Here is a 17913-nt window from a genome sequence, read left to right as displayed (position 1 = left end):
ATGGTTTTAAATGTTAAAACCATTTAAATACTTAGATTTATCCATTTCACCATCATTTCTGAAATGTCTTAATTACATAATTTCTATGACATTTAATTATAACTGTATTTAAAACAGAACTCAAATAGGACTGCCCACTTTTAAACTTTCCTTAAAGGTAATTCTATGAACAGTGAACTTCTGTATATACACTATATATTTAATATTAGACAAATAAAACTACATCAGCGTGCATATACACCGAAATTGATCAAAGAGAAAAGGGGAAACCCCAGCCCAGAGGTGTTACAGGCTTACAATGGAGCTTTCTGTCAGTTGAAGTAATTTGTAGATAACAAAACAGGTCACATAAAGTTCAAGAAATGTGTCAGGTCAGAAGCTGTCCCCCAAAGCAGAATAAAACTGGTGATGTTATAGGTATTACTCACGGTAGATCAGGCAGCACTTTGACTTGGTTCTGCTTATCGCCATTTAGCATCTGTAATGTCCTTTGAGACTCAGGGCATGGCTGTTGCCCTATTTTCTTTTTCTTTGCTTTGTGTATCTCTGTCTCATGCATCCCTATCTCTCGCAAAGCAGGTGAATAGGAACAGACCTGTTGCAAAAGTAACATTTTACAAATAAGGAAATTTTCTTTTGCTACACTTGCTGCAAAGTAGTCATCTATATCCAGACGTATCCATCTATACTCTTGATGTATCTAAGGTTTTTAAAATCTGATCCCTGAATGACTGTACATCTAGTTTGTTACAGTTTGTCTTTTGCATTCCTTTTTGATGCTTTTGTAATTCACCCTTTACATTTGCCTCAGTGAGTGGCTTGTGTCTGAGACACAGAATGGGAAACTCTAAGCCTCTCTCAGTCGGCTGGACGTAAGATTGAGTACAGTAAAATTACTTCCGTGCATTAAAAAAAAGTATTTACAGACTTTCCACTCCTAAACCAAGGAGCAATTTAATTAAATACAGACTCACTCCACTCCTTCATCTCTTCTGAGAAAAGGGGTGGGATTAATTCTTTGAGCATTGCTAAGGCAGTAAGCTAGTTATCCCTTAGGTACTCTCTATTAGGACAGCCTTGGCTATTGTAGATATTAGCCTCTTTCAGTAATACAGAGCTTCAAATCCACTTACACTGCTCATTTAAAAAAGTCATCTAAGTTTCTGCAAAAAGTATAAGAGAAAAGGCTACTGAGGGGAATTAATCTAACACACCACAATTATATTTGAAGAAAGGTATTAAGGAAGACTTTGTGTATTTAGCAGTTCATTGTAGATTGTGAAGGCAATGTGCAGTAGGTGAGGAACACCTTACTTGCACCTTCACTGCACATTTATCACCAGAGAGTTGTTGAAATTAGAGAAAAGCTGAGTTGGTAAGATGCTGAATAAGAAGAACTGGCAAAACTGGAAAATTTTTACTGTATGGAATGAGAAAGTAGACTCAGTCATACTAAGGAAAACAGCAAAAAGCACATAGACTAGTTTCAAGCACTAAAACAATTTTTAAGTATTTGCAGAGAGTGATCAGTAGGCATGGCAATGCTGAAAGTAGCAATTCTGCTCTATATGTGGCAATATATGTCCAATATTAGTATGCAGTTGGTTTCTATTAAGAATTCTGACAGTATTTTGTTCAATCTCTGTTTAAATATGCTGTATTAACAAACAATGACCTCTCTTCACAATTCCTGCAAAATTTATGAAAACTTATGTATGGGAAATGTACAAAGGTATAAATTTGGGTTTTTTGCGACTCTTCCTGTAGAATAGTAGAACACAGACAAACAGCTATGGATTCCATATTCTGTTCAATCATTAGTATTAAGATTACTGAAATAAGAATCTAGATTAGGGCATGACATTACCATATAATCACCCTGATTTGCCTGCATCCTGCCAGCAGTCATGGCTTTGAGAATCTTTTGCAGCTTTTACCATGTTTTTCCTCACCAACTATCACAAATTGTGATTTGAAGGCAAGCAAAGGTCGGTGAGTAGGACAAAGTTTCTAAGAGGAGAAATTCACAGTAATACATTGCGGTTCAAAATCGTAAAATCTATGTAACAAATGCCTGGACCTACCTCTTCAAAAACCCTGAAGGAAAAGGTAGCTGAGAAAAATCACACTATGTTTGGCATTCTCCTTAAGTATAAATGTAACACTGCAATAATTTTATAGGGATTATTTTTAAAAGCTTTCACTGTTGTTGCGTTTTTTCACTTTCATGATAACTGCATGTAAACAGATGAGACAAATTCTCTGGCAAGAAAAATCTTACTATTGTTCTGTACCCAGATTTCAGGCAAAGAGAAATTTAAATGTATGGAACACATGGAAAGACAATGCAGGCAATAAACATGACCTCAGACCACAAATAAAAAATATATTGCAAGACTTTTATGAATCAAATTACTTGTAAAATATTGAAGTGTGATAAGTTCTACTTACTATTTTCTGAAGAGAAAGAGGTTCTGTAGAAACAGCAATATTCCTCTGTAAACACATTTGTTTGAAAATTGCTTCTGCAACAAACAGCTGAAGCCAGTCGGATGGTATGGCACAAAGAAACATTTTTAATTGACATGCAGAAAAATCTGGATAAAAGCAATTGGAAAAAAATCAAGTAAGCCAAAAAATGAAAATACAGAAATCTACATACCTAGTTATCTAGAAGACAGATTTTCCAGGCTTTTCGCTCCTATTGCAAATTCAGAAGCTTATTTTCCATAAGATTTACTAAAATTCTTCACATCAAAATAGATTTTAACAATCATCTGCTAAGATGATGACATACTGAGAACATATTTTAGAAGACCAAACATCACTTTTTGTGTGAAACTTCTTAAAATGCTCTTCATACAATGTTATAAAAGTTACACCTTTATTTTGAGAACAAAATTATTTTTTGTTAAGTTCTGCAAGTGATCACCTTTTAAATCTCAAAGAAGCACAAATTCAGGTAAGAGTTATAACACATGAACAAGAAATCTGCAAATAATACAGGTGATCTATAAATTCTACAGTGAAAGTCACCATAAGCACATTGCAACCCCATTCAGATGTACCAAATAGCTTATACTGTTTTAAAAAATGCCCCACACATTGGCAGAGAAACTTACATATCCATACAACATATATCAATATACATCAAGCATCTATGTCTGACCTACCTGTTTTAGAAAAGAAGAACAGAAAGACTGATTTTTTCTTACAGTATTAAGAATCTATATTGTGATTCTGAGAAAAAAATTTTGTCAAAATAACAACTGAAATGATTGGAAAGTAAGACCTGCAATGAGGAAGAAAATCTTTACTGTATTAAGGGAATCTTCTGTTCTGCTAAGAAGTGCTCATAAATTAACTGATCTGTACACTCAATCAAAACAGAAACCCAAGTTTGAGAATACAGACGTTTGCTACTCTAAGTATAAATTAATTCAGAAAAACTCACAACAATTTTGCTTTGAGTGCTGCAGGTTGTAACAAGTGGTACAGGTCAAATAATCTCTATAAACAGACCAAACCCTGTTCTTGTTTTCCCTTTTGTATACAGGAAAGTAATAAAGTCTTACAGAAATATTTATCCAAGATTGTTCCTATTATATGATGTCTAAAAAATCCATTGAAGTGGCACATATTAAAAGCTCCATTGATTTAAACACCATAAAGTTCAAACTGATTTGGCCTTCTAAAGACAAAGTCAGCCTATAAAAGTTCTCATAATTTGCTTTCTATAAAACTGGGGTGGAATAAATTGTCCAGAGATTAAGATTTTAGTGTATTTTCTTTTCATGATGGTTCTTCCCAAGTGTCCAGGTAGAAGGCAGATACAATTCAAATGAAACTTACATATACCTGTTACCACAGAAAATGATGATTGGAAAAGTAGTCAGGGGAAGCTTTGGTGGGAATTAATTTTGAAAATTAAATTAAAATAATTCAATACTTTATTGAGATAATTTTGTCTTCAAGCTCCTCAACTCCTTGCTGCTGAAAGTACAGATACCTCAACTGACATTCCATGTTAAATGAGGAGGAACTACAGTAATACATGGGACTCAATGGAATTTTCTCCCATTCCCTCCATTATGTCTAGAGATCTGGAAGGAAACATTGTAATGTTTCATTTGAAGTTGCGGGAGTCACACAGTTTAGTGTAGCTTTCAGACTTACGATTGAAGTGTCTTTAGCAATCTATTGATTTTTTGGAGTGATAAAATTTGCCTGAGTTAAGTAAGATGCCTCTGATTGCTTATCTGAATTTAAATTTTATTATATGCTTAAAGCTTCTCCTAAACTGAGAGAGCTCCAAAGACTTTTTTTCCTCCTCAGACTGTGTGGTCTTGCTTTTGCATCAACATTTAGACATTTATTTAGAGGGATTTTAATAAGAAAACCCGTTCTATTTGATCTTTGCTTGACACTGACACACACATACAAAATAAAATGGTTTCCTGAATATGTACATGCCATGCAGTGCACAGCTGCAACACACAGGGCAAAAAACAATTTGACTCTAAACCAAGGATTTTAATTAGGACTTAGTGAATCCAATTATAAGACTTTTGAGAGGCCTTGCAAACACTCACCGTCACATGAAATGGCAAGGTAATGCGCCAAATCAGGCACTTGATGAAACACATTTCTGTCCATGAGCAAACCTGATACGATCCAATAGTCCACTACAGTTCCAAGAATTGCATTTAATAGACCAGCAACTTCACTTCTGAAAGCCTAAATGGAAAAAAACATAGGTGTATCTATTGATCTGTAATATATAAAAAATTCACGCTGATAATTTAACAGAAATAACATAGAGAAGTTCTTTAGATAAAAGCCCACTCTGCTGCCATGTCACTCCTTCATTGGCCTTTCTTCTTCTGCTCAAAAACTGAATGTATTAACTAAACTAAACTAAAACTATTGCAGCCAGATTAACAAAATTAGTGTCACCGATGCCATATCAATTAAGATTTGGTACTGGAGAAAAACAGGTTCTATGAAAACATCATCTAAAACTATATGCAAAATGGTGTCAAAACTTATAATTGCAATGTGATTTCTTTTTAAATTAGGTTTTGTTTAACCATAAGATTGCAAGTACTGTGCTTATTCCAATTAACTTTGTGTTTAATTTGACAATTGCAGGGATCTTTTTCTTCCTGCTCTATTAGCATTGCCTTTTTCTAAAGATTTAATCATGAAGTAAAGCTCTTTTTGTGACTATGTATGTCTGTGCCAAAAGGGAAAAGGATGCAAAGTGTTAAGTTTCTACCACAGAAGAAATTCTGGCAGTCACTTTGCAAAAGGAAACTTTCTTCAGTTGCGAAAAATTTCAGAGATGAGCAGCTGCAATTTTAGGAAAAAAGCCATAATTCTGAATATTAGCCCTACAATGTTCTACCTTGAACAGGAACACACACACAAAAAAAAACCCAAACAAACAAACAAAAAAAAAAAAAAAACAAAAAAAACCCCAAACAAACAAATAAATTATAGCTATAGCTATATATATATATTCTTATGGGTTCCTTCCAAGTCAACTTATTCAGTGATCCTGTGAAAATGGTCATGAACAAGATGAACAAGTAAAGAAAACTGAAGCGTATTTTCTTCAAGAGGCATCAAGACAATACACAGGAATTTAGCTACCCAGACACCACCATGAGATAGATGAATGCATTTATTCACCCATATGAAACTTAATCAATACTGATCAGGTAAATCAGTGTTTCTAGTTTGTGTTAGTCATCGCAAGGTCATGTCTACCAACATACCTTTCTGAGCCATAGTAGAAATATTTTATACAATTACTCTGAAATAAGTTACTCCTCTGGCCACGTGTACCAACAGATGTTTTGAAAGCACAGCTTGGAAGAACATAGGCACCACAGTAGGAACACATTAAATTCGCCTGAGCTAAGGCTCTACCAGAGAATTATACTGTTACACTAGAGCTCCAGTTGATATATGGCATATTGTAAAAGATGAGTACTTGCAACTGGACAATTTTGGCTAAGAGACAAACCAGACTCAATGGGTACATGCTACAGTCAATGATTTGTCTGATACTCCTTTGAGAACAAAATATGTTCAAGGTTGGTTTAAAATAATTTACTAGGATTCCTTAGCAGCTGAAACGCACCAAAACCAGTTTGAGCATCAATAAATCAAACAGATGTACATATGAACAATGGAGACAGTGACATAGATGATAATAAAAACATAAAGTAATTTGTTGAAAACTACACAAATACTGTCACTACAGTTAACAGTTACTCATCACTCAAAAGAAAAGGAATAAACACAACCACAACTACAAATAAACATGGTGTGGGGTGGAAGTATAGCCTCCATCCCTTAAGATTTTTAATAACTGGCCAGACAAAATCTGTTATAAATGTCATCTCCAAGACTGCTTCCAGGACTACTACTTACTTTCTTAAACTCTACTTGATTTGGTTTTCCCCTTACTTTATTATGTCATAATATTTTATTATATATGAATGGTGAAATCTCATAATGAAAAAAACCCTGACAACACAGATATGGCCTGTCAAAAACCTGGAAGTATAATTTTTAAACTAAAGTTTAAATATTTAAAAAGGTACATTTACACTCCCTATCTTCTGAGGATACAAGAACAGAAACTGAAGAACAATTTAAAATATCTGAAATGCATTTAAATTTCCCTTAAATATGTATACCTCTTATCACTGGACCCCAAAGCAAAATACGGGGTGAATAATATAATTCCACCAATAGTTCTTTACTGGAAATAAATTTCACTAACACAGCAAATAAGCACAGTTTGAACAAAAGTTAAGTGACAGGAGCAAGGACATACAGATGTAATCTAAGGTAGATAGAGCTGTAAAGCACAAGTATTTACATTATCTTTATAGTTTCTAAATCACTACCTTAATTAATTCCTTTATGAAATATTTTTAAGAAAAAGGGTGGGGGTGAAAGCAGACACTGAAGGAGCAGACTGAAATAATGACTGTTAATACTGCAAGTATTAATAACTTTTCACAATCAGATATATAGTGACTATTAAATGTAGCTAGTACTCTAGCTGCATCTACATTTGCCCAGCCAAGAATCTCTGCAGGCTGACAAGACAAGCCAGATACTGCCAACTAGTGTAGGCTTGGTTGGCATTTTTGTAAAAGAATGGTAGGACAAACCAAGAGCTTCTCCTCAATATTTTAAATAAATGGTTCAATGCTACAAATGAGGGAGAGGGAAATTGGTCTAATTTCCTGAAAGGACCATATGTTCTAAAAATGTTTAAATGTTAACACATTAAATGGTATTTTCAATTTCAACCACAAAACAATGCACAGTAATGAAAACACACACAGTATTAAAAAGTAAAAAAAACTCAAGCTTTTCCATTAAACTTGAAATTTGCTACCATGTGTAACAATGCCAAGACCTGCTCCTACAACAAGAAGCTGGAAGGGGCATCAGACCCAGAATTACCAAAGGTCTTCTAAACATTGTGCTCAGCACAAAGCTGGGTAAAGAAGGAAGAGAGGACGTTCAAAGTGATGGTGTTTGCCTTGCCTAGTAGCTGCCATGTCTTACAAAGCCCTGCTTTCCAAGAAGTCACTGAACATCTGCCTGCTGATGGGAAGCACTGAATGTAATCCTTATTTTGCTTTGCTTGTAGGTAAGCATTTGTTTCACTTATTAAACTATCTTTATATCATGTCATACATTTTTAAATTTGTCCTTCTGATTCTCTCCCTCAACTCAATGCAGGGTGGAGCCTTACCTGCCAGCTGATATTGGCCATGTACAGCTTATTAAGTAATATGCACTGTACACCATGTACAGCTAATTAAGTAATATGCAGTGAAACCTCTTTTCAAAATTCTCTTCCTTATTCTTATTGTTGAAAATCAAAGCTATCTCACTAAGAAAAGCACAGAAGTTGGAAGAAGCTATTGAATCTGTTAGCATACAAGGTCACATCACTTCAACTGATACCTGTTAGCTTAGCAAATTCAATTCCTACATTGCTGTTCCATTTAATGTTTTGTCAAGTCAAATATAGTGCTACAGTGGCAGAAGTTTCACAGTATGTTTTTACACATAAAAGTTCTTATAAGAAAATTAATTTTAACTTTTTTACTTTGAATTACTGAGTTATTTTAGAACTCTGAAGAAGAGGGTTTTTTTCATGTGCTGTAAATGTAATATTCCACAAATGCCTAAAACATACTTCCAAAAAAACTACTGCAAGTGACAGACCAGGAAGACATTTGGTTCTACACCACACAAATTTATACTGTGCAACTAAAAACCTGAATGAATGCCTTTGTCACCTCTTTGTCAGCCTATGTAAGACAGCTTTTAAAAAAAATCTCCACCAGTATTTTCAGGGATGAAAAGCATTGCTGATACCATCTGTGACACTGTGAAAAACCATGCAATAGCTCAATGCAACCAGAAGTGTTATAATCAACATACACATTCCCTGGTAAATTCTAAAACTGAATTAAGAAATTTGATTCAAGGAACTTTAACCAGAAGTTCCCCCATCAAAGCTGTTTAAATAATATAGCAAACAATATACGCTAATTTATTTTAGAATTATATTCAAAATTGATCTGAAGAGCTCAAATAATTGGAAATCTTTTATGTTCTTTGGCAGTGCCTTTTAACCAAGATCAGTGTATCAATATTATTCTACTATGTTGTCCAAAAAGGTTAACCCAGTGATCAGTGAGGACATCCAATTTGCTGTCACTATATTTATTCTGCTACTTCTAAAATACAGAAAATTCTATCTAACTCCAGAAAACAAATACTCTCAACTTTGTGCTTTGTTTTTCACTCTTTTTGGGACTGCTCTTTTTACACGGTGTGTTTACACACATACATAAAACATAATTTTGCAGCAACTCAGCATTAGGAGAGAGGAAACACACACAGATATTTTCCCTGCACTCCAGCGCTCTTTGTTGCAACCTCTTTGAATCACAAAAAGAGATAATCTGATTCTAAAAAGCTAAAACAATTAATAGCTGCTTGCTTTTACCAGTTAGAAAATATTACATTAGATACATTCAAAAAAAGAATTTAGTTAAATTATTCATCTGTTTCCACTTATAGATATTTTTGCTGAAGAATTGTACAGAAGTTTGGTATACCACAACATGCTTATTCCCACAAGCTAACACACTTAGGTGCATTGAGAAATACAGTCACCCTTTTGCAATATGCTACCAACCACATGCAGACAGTAACAATTACCAAAATCATTACTTTTATTTACATTTCTGAATGGCCCTACATGCTTCTTGCCAAGGTGTTACCTCTTAAGCAGACAGCTTTTATAAAACAAAGCTGGTAACAATGACTCACACCTTCAAACTGAAAACAGGAAGGACAATTTTGCACCCTGTATGCTACCCCCAATGACACAGAAATACTGTGTATTTATTTATGTATCTCTGAAATGATAGAAAAAGGAAGGAGAAAACACAGTTCTGTCTGCACAGCTAGGGAGGTTTCACTCTTTTGATTTTCTGAATGACTTTTTAAACTGTGTAATGGAGTTTTAAAATTAGTCTGAAAATACAGAAAAATACCATGCTTTAATAGAACAAGATTGAGACTGACTGAAGGGATGAATTAGTTGGATTGTAAAAATATGGTCTTTTGGTTTAGAATTTAATTTTGCCAAAAATGTAATGGGAAAAAAGTGCAACAGATAAATAAATATGAGGAACAAAGCTGTTAGATAAAACATAATACACTACAGATATTATGAGGCAACAAGCTGCTTTTTAAGACTAGAATTCATCTGTGTAGGACAGTTTACACTACGGTGCATTAAGATCAAAGTGAGAAAACAACACACATCCAGGATTTGTGCTGAAATGACAATTCTGATATATATGTATATAAAACAAATAGAATCTAAACAAGAGGCAGATCTCTGTGATTTATGTTGTGTGTGAGGATTAAGCTTATTTTTCATATATGTAGTACTGTTTGACAAAAGTGATTATTCTGCCTGTGTAAGGAAAGGTTTATAAGAAAGGCATGGCTTACAGTGCTAGAACCTGTCAAAGGAAGGCATAGCAGGAAAAACTAAATGTACCTACACTTAAACTGCAGATTCAACACCAGGAAAAATATGAAAGTAATGTCATTTTCCAAAGAAACAGAATGGCTACTGACACCAACTGCAAGTAAGCTTGCTTGCTGCTCAATACCTTTGAAAAGATAGGTTGCTTGAATATAAATATGGGTATAGAAGCCTAATTTTAGGCACTTTTTAAGTATCTTGACCGAGGATAAAAAGCAGCACTGTTTTACAATGTCTTGCTTTGATAGCCCTCAAAAAAGGTAGGAGGTCTGGCTAGGTAAGATGATTGAAGCTCTCATTATGTTTAATCTTTTTGCTTTCATAGCATAATGAATAACTACTTGGTTATTGAAAGTGCTTTTATCTCCCTGAAATACTTGATTTTCTATTGTTCTGTTACTGTACAGAAAAAGTGAATGGAGTACCTATTTATTCTGTGCTCTCACAATAATTTAAAAGAGAATGCAGAGACAGCAGTTAGGTTTTATTTTATGTGAGAATCTAGAAGTCAAAGATGTTTTACAAGGCCTCTTGCTTCTGAAAAGAAATAGGTGGTATAGAGGACAGTTAGTATCTTTCAGGTCAATGTCCTGCTGGTCAGCAGGTCACAGAATAGCAATTAAGTTGCCTTCAGCTACATTTTTATGCTAAATCCTAGGAAATATTCCAAATGAAACTAAAAGGCTTAGGAAGAAAACCAGGGCATTTTATTACAGTAAAACACTGCATATCTAGCAAACAACAAAAAAAGTGTTAGTTTTGTTAGGTTTCTCTTTGAAATGTTTCCTGAATCCTATCCCTGTAAAATAAGATAATCACTTCTTTCACTACACCATATTGTTTGAGAGAACAAGCTGGTGTCTGTAATAACTACAGTAATACCTGCTGGGAAGGGCATGTGAACATCTGAATGTAGCCAACAAGCTACTCATGACTCGTTTCTTCTCTACATATCTATATAAGAATCTTATGGATCAATTCATTTCTTTAGTGGAGCAAAAACCAGCATGCTTCACAACAAAAGGCAGCTATAACAAGCAGCTGTTATATGTGCATATAATTCCTCACAAAAGAATGAACAAAAGGCATTTAAAAAATATGTCAGTCTTCATTATTTTAAAGTATAAAATTCACACTCACATCATTTTTTCCATTTAATTCTCTATAGGAAAATATGACCCAATCTGCTAGAATATTTATGTGTTTGGTAAAAAGCACTGCGGTCCCACTTTCAACCAAGAATGTCTTCAGAAGAACCGTCTGAGGCAAGTCTTGATGCTGTGAATTTGTTCCTTCAACCAAACTGTAAAAAAAAAGGTGAAAAAACCTAAAGCTTTATGCCACTTTGATTATTATAGCTACCAGACAGAAACCTTGCCTTCATTCACAATACACACAGATTTGGCGATTTTTACCTATGGAAAGATCAGACACAATTTCTGATGAAGAGTTAAGTACAATGATGATGACTATTACTGTTAGACCTGTGGAATTCTAATACTATGCCACTACTTACATAAAGTAAAGGTCACCATTTCTATATAAAGGCAAAGCAAAACCTAGACTTTTTAGACTTCATAAACCAAGGAAAGGTAATTGTCTCCCTAAGATAAAATGGAGATAACAGTTATTTGAATTTTAAAAAAAATTCAAAATGCTGCTTGTCTACCTTAAAGAATGAATAGTCAAGTACTGCAAATCTACAAGTACCACTTTATGAGCAAAATTAAATGCTTACTGGAATAACAAGCTGGAAAAGACAAGATGTCTTAAAACATTATGAAAAAACCTATGAATTTACAATAAACAAACTAAGAATTGAGAAATATAAATGGAATTGTTAAACTGCTTTCAGAGCAGTATCTTATCAGAGATATACACAAATTAGGATACAAGCTGCTGCAAATAAAGAAACACATGTATTATTCTATAAATCCCACCTTTTTGTCAGAAACTCTACTTCGCCTTTAACTAAATCAAAGAAATACTTCAATAATGTTTTATGAACTATCCTCAGTTCATCTTCTGTCTCTAAAACTGTGACTGTATGACAAACTGTTTCACAATAAAGGCAAGACCTGAAAAATAAAAAATGAAAAATTCCATTTGTATGATAGAAATATAAGATAATCTATTGGAAAAAAGTTAGCTTTGAATCTGGTGTGTTTTGACAAGGAAATAGTTTGCTCCTCAGCAACAGTCAACATTTTTTCCAACCTAATTTTCCAGTTTTAAAGCTTTTTTTCAAAAGAAAAAAAAACAAACTCAACATGTTTATGACTGAGCTTTTGTGTTCCAGATGAAGATTTTGTATTATAGTATAAACTAAATAATTTAACTGGATTTCTTTTTTCCTGTCTCTACTTGAGATATTGTACAATTACTATAAATAGAACTTTAAAATTCTTTAAATACAAGCTAATTTTGTACTATTTTATAGACATGGTAACATCCTACAAACTTCTGTTCAGATAACAGTTCATACATACTACTTGACAGGACTACAAATTGTTAAACATGATGTAGATAATTCTGAAGTAACATGCAAACACACTTTTTGTCTAGAATTTTGAGTATTAGAACCAGGTATACAACTTCTGGGTATTCCCATTCTCCAGGAAGTACTAAAAGACAAAATACTCAATCTAAAAGATAAATTCTGTTTCCTGTTCTTCAAGACATGCTTACAATCACGCACATCCATATATCTGTAATCATAGTTGTATCAAAGTGTTTAAATATTACTTGAGTTTTTTTCACTGCCACAAGAAGAGGTGTAGTTTCTTTTCCAAATGAAGAATTAATTTCTGTTGATGTAAATTACAAAAAATAAGTTCTCAAGGAAAAGCAGAGTCTAATTATCCAAAGAGATCCTAAATACTGTCTTGTCTCTGTAGAAGCAGATATAATCAGACTTCTTCAAAAAGATGGCAAAGATTATGTTTAAAATGTAAATACAACATGAATCTTCATGTTTGGTAAGATAAGCCTTTGAATTTGCTTTGTAACTGCAGATATATGCATGTGTGTGTGTGTGTATGTTTATATGTATACACACAACAACAGCAACAGTACACAGATTACTGAACTCTGTAAAGAGCTTAAGAAATAAAATATTTTTTTAAAACTGAATAAGGCTAAAAAAATGTATTTATTTTTCTTTCAAAAAATTTCATCTGCCTGTGAGCTAACACTTTTTGAAACATAAACTGAAATGTCCAAATCTGTTACAATTCTGGACTTTCACATACTGGTAACTTGTTCTGTTGAAAACAGCACTTTGGTGCAATAGAATGCCAACTCTCCTCTGCTGTCCCTGAGTTTGAAGTAACATAACTATTGCATTCAATACCTCATTAATCCTTCTTACCTTACAAGCATCTCTATAAAGGACCATGTGCCTTTCTTACAGATAGGACACTGAAGAAAATCCAAATAGTACTTCAACATCAATGGGGACTTCCAGGGAGGTTCACAATGAAGAACAAGGTAAAAAACATGACAAAGTTTGGCAAAAAATAATGTATCATTGTTTCCCTGTAAAAAAATGAAAATAATATTGGCTCCAGACCAGCCAAAGATCTATATTTATTATCACTAAGAGTTTACTTATTTTCTTTAATCTTTACAATCTCAAGTGACCAAATTTAATCACTGAAGTAGCATGCAATTTAATGCACAACTCCAAGGAGAAAAATACGTTAAATAGTTAAATATAAAAAAAAAAAGGGAAGAGAAAGAGGAGAACTTGTTCTACTGTGATATGCCAGTTGAATGCACCACTATTTAGAGCAAACCTTGTTGTCAATTGATCTATCCGTAGCATACTAGCATAGTGCTGTTTCTAAAAGTAACAAAAAATATTTATGGCCAAACCTTCCACAATATTTAGAGCATTACATTAGTTTGGCTTGCAAATAAATACTAATTTGAAAAAACCCTTTCTAAAATCCTTTCTTATTTTTAGAAGCACATTGATCAGCACAAAAAGAAGGGTGAATGAATCACTAAAACCTACTAAATACTATGTCAGAAACAAAGATTATAATATTTCAATTTATTACTTTTATTTTTAATAATACTTTAGTCTTCGTCTCTCACCAATAGGACATATTCTAGAAGAGGATGAAGAAGTTGCACAGGAGGTGCACTGTACATATGGCCTGTAGCAAGTTCTGTGACTACATCATGAAGTAAGTCTTCTTCCACGTATCCTTGAAGTATAGACCAAGTACCCCTGGACCAGTTAGTACTTTGAACCTAGAAATGAGATATCATTATTAAAAAAAAAAAAAAAAAACAGCTTAAATTAAAAAACCCTTTAACCAAACAAGTTAACTAACACAGGTAATCCCTAACTAAACTGTTGGCATTATATATCCTGGTTCCTGACAGGATAGAATTTAGTTTTGCAGTAGCCACAGGGGATGTCCCTAAGACATGGAGGTTATTCTACACCACCTTATATCCCTGCCAGGGCAGGGGGAAAGGGACTGTTATTTCCAAGCAGAAGGCGTCTGTCCAGTCAAGAAGATCTTAATGGCCCAGGACTTCCTTCTTACTCACTGTCACTCATGACAGCAAAACTCTTAACTTTATGGCTTTCAGAGAACCCAGTCAGATGCAGTAGATTCCATGAGATGCTGTTATCTGCTCTGCAATTTCCCTGTTACTGTCTGTACTTTCAGCTTTCCAAAGATCACAAATTAATGACACTAATGAGCTAGTGAAGGTCTCAGGTACATTGCTATTTACATCTTTCCTCTAGTTCAGATTCAAGCCAAAGCCCATGCACAAGCTAGTTGCAACTCTATTGCTAACTGAAGCATGGCTTTCTTCTGCCAGGTAACCACTCTTCTAAAATACAGCTTTTTTTTTGAGTACACAGCCTGAGGTTCTGGTAAATTCAAATTTTTTGTAATTCTGGGATAAGAAGCACAGCTGAGAGAAGCAGCATCAGACTGATTGGACTGCTGGGAATTAAACAGTTACATAAATTTATTGTTGGTGAATCGATAAATTCGAGACCTTATGATCTCTGCCAAAAATCCTGTCTTGTAGTGTGCATTAATGGAATAGTTCAGATAAAATTGTTATAAAAGAGCACTGAGTGCAACCATTAACAGCACTACCAATCCCACCACTAAACCATGCCCTTAAGTGACACTTGTACCCATCTTCTAAATCCCTCCAGGGACGATGACTCCATTACTGGCCTGGGAAGCCTTCTCCAGAACTGGACAACCATTTGCAGAGATAAATTTTCCTATTATCCAGTCTAAAGATCTTATTAATTATTATTAGTTTATATTTTAAATTGACAGAGATTTGGTCAGAGTCTGGTTGGGGATTTGAAGTCTAAAGAACATACTGATATTAGATAGCTTCCAGAAATGTTCCAGTAATAAGATAAAAAAACATTAGGAGCTCTGTTTAAACATGAAAAAAAAGATCAGAAAGAAATTATAATCATGATTAAATCACAGCTAAAATCTCAGTGAACTCCACCTTAGCATTAGACATTTGGTGTCTCCGCAAATGTCTCGTATCTCAGATTCCTAATGTAAGACATCAACAATAAATAAAGCTGCTCATATAGACAATTTTCTTTTAATCAAGTCTTTGTGCATCTGGTATTTGCAACTCACATTTATTTAAATCTTTTCATATATGAACTATTAAAATCCCCACTAAAATTTCCTTTGGAAATAATGGTTGCGTTCATACTTTTGTAATGCTAATTACATGCAAACAGCATATCTAAAGAGCAATCATAAACTGTTTCATGACAGTCAAAGAAGAACTTCTCTGCCACCTGGATTTAAGATGTAAGACTGCATATTGGGTGCATAGAAGCATGTTACTACTAACATTCACCTGGTGATCACACCAGGATCCAGCTTTATATATTGTGACTGAAATTTTTATTCTTTGAAAATTCTGTACTAGAAGAAAGAGTAACATTGATGCATTATTTTGAAAAGGCACTAAAATAAAGATGTTTTGGGAAGACTGTGGTAGCTCTTGTATAGCGTTCAAGTCAAAGAGAAACTAGAGACTGGTTTTCAGCACATTTCTAAGAGGTAAAGAAGGATGATACAAAACTGAGAAAATAAACTTTTGTCAGTATCAGAAGACACCTATTATTGAAGAGACTTAATAAATTGTCCAAACTTCACTGGCTTGCACTCTGACTGATGAGGAATCAGCAGTTTCTTGTGAAACACTGGTGATACAATCATTAGCACTTTGAGCAGAAACAAATGAAATATTAAGGTCCACACAATACATCTTTTACATTGCATGATGTAGAAGAAAAGCTGACAAAAGAGAAATAAATATTTTGGGATGATGATGGAAAAGAACACTTAGCTCTCCTAAGCCTTCCTAGCAGGCGCAAACTGAGGTGACAAAATACAGTAGGCAGATCTAACATGTTCATTTAGTTTGTAGGTTTGATTTTACTTCATCAGTATTATTGGAAATGTTTACTGGACCTGCTTATAAAAGTCATAAATATACTTACTATGGAAGACAAATATTATATAAAGGCTAGCAATGGGTATTCCATAAAGCAATAAAAGTGACAGAACAGTAAGAAAAATATTACAATAAGGTTTAAAATTTCCAAGCAAAAAATGGTATTATTCTTAAGAGTACAGGAAAACAATTTCAGTTTACATGTGTTAAGAAAGGTAATTTTTTTATCCCATTAATTCAATAAAATACACACAAAGATTAAATTTCAATGCAAGCCTCTTCAGGAACAGAAACACACATAGCATTTTACAGATTAGTGATGGTGTTGGACCATGACAAAAGTATTTTATTCCTCATACTTTAGAAATAAATTTTTTCTTCTTCCTTCCTTATTGTCAATAGAAAGATATCAGAAAAAAAACTGATTTCAAGTAACTAGGATGCTAACACATACTTTAAGTGTTTCCCTTTTTAACTTTTAAATAACACAAGTTACTATATAAAATGCACTACTGGTAGCTCATGGCCACTGTATAAATGCTTTTTGAGTACTGAAGAGGCAACAGAGTTTCAACACAGTTCATAGATTTATTCTTAGTATTATAGCTAGACAAGGCAAAATTTTTAAAGTATTAATTTACTTCAGGTATTTATTACAAAGACTTAATGAAATCTATTGCTGACCTGTTTTATGGCATTTATTTGGCCTAATGGAAATAAAGAGAAATTGAGTAGTACAAATAAAGGAATTAAAGTGACATTAATAGGTAAGGTTCTCTTAGCTAGCAGGATTAAGCATTTTCTTTGTAATGAGGGTCAATACTAAAAGTATCACAGGCACAAGCAACCTTCAAGACCAAATGATGCTTGTTAATGCAATAAAAGCTTTATCAGAGTTTTGCATAGCCAAAATCTAGAAATGTTTTTTGATAGCTAATTTTGCAATTAAAGTATGTTTGTCCAACTTAATAATAAAATTCCATATGCATAACGCCCTCCTTTAAAATAATTCTTACCTCTGGATTGCAGTTCAGCCGGTCTGTTTGCATAAGCCTGTGCTTAATAGTCTGTAAAACAGGATAAAGTCAACCTGCACACTGGATACCAGTCAACATATTCAATAAATAGCGTATGAAACTTTCCAAATTACAACTTCTGTTAAAGGTAGTTCAAGCATAACCTAGCATTTAGATTTACCTATTGAGATGGTTAAATTATGAAATAGGGGACTAATGACTTAAAAATAATAAAATATAGCCAAATTTTCCTTCCCATTTTCCCCTGCTATTGTCTGTTTGTTGTTATGTGGTTGCTCTGTAAGG

General features: G+C 33.7%; 1 protein-coding gene across 10 annotated transcripts in view; it reads right to left on the bottom strand.

Moving 5' to 3' along the window:
• The window catches only part of SLF1 (SMC5/6 complex localization factor 1), a 33011-nt gene that overhangs the window by 5911 nt on the left and 9187 nt on the right, over positions 1-17913 (bottom strand). For all 10 annotated transcript variants that reach the window (XM_021541544.3, XM_021541545.3, XM_021541550.3 and 7 more), the window contains 8 exons: positions 17608-17658; positions 14213-14371; positions 13482-13648; positions 12052-12189; positions 11252-11414; positions 4593-4737; positions 2452-2597; positions 429-595 (listed from right to left, as the gene is read on the bottom strand). In XM_021541544.3, coding sequence (XP_021397219.2) covers positions 429-595; positions 2452-2597; positions 4593-4737; positions 11252-11414; positions 12052-12189; positions 13482-13648; positions 14213-14371; positions 17608-17658 — 1136 coding nt within the window. The remainder of the gene's footprint in view (positions 1-428; positions 596-2451; positions 2598-4592; positions 4738-11251; positions 11415-12051; positions 12190-13481; positions 13649-14212; positions 14372-17607; positions 17659-17913) is intronic.

This window comes from Lonchura striata, chromosome Z, assembly GCF_046129695.1.
Source record: "Lonchura striata isolate bLonStr1 chromosome Z, bLonStr1.mat, whole genome shotgun sequence".
Classification (NCBI taxonomy): Eukaryota; Metazoa; Chordata; class Aves; order Passeriformes; family Estrildidae; genus Lonchura; species Lonchura striata.
The sequence above is the reverse complement of the archived record's forward strand: the minus strand, read 5'-3'. Positions and strand labels throughout refer to the sequence as shown.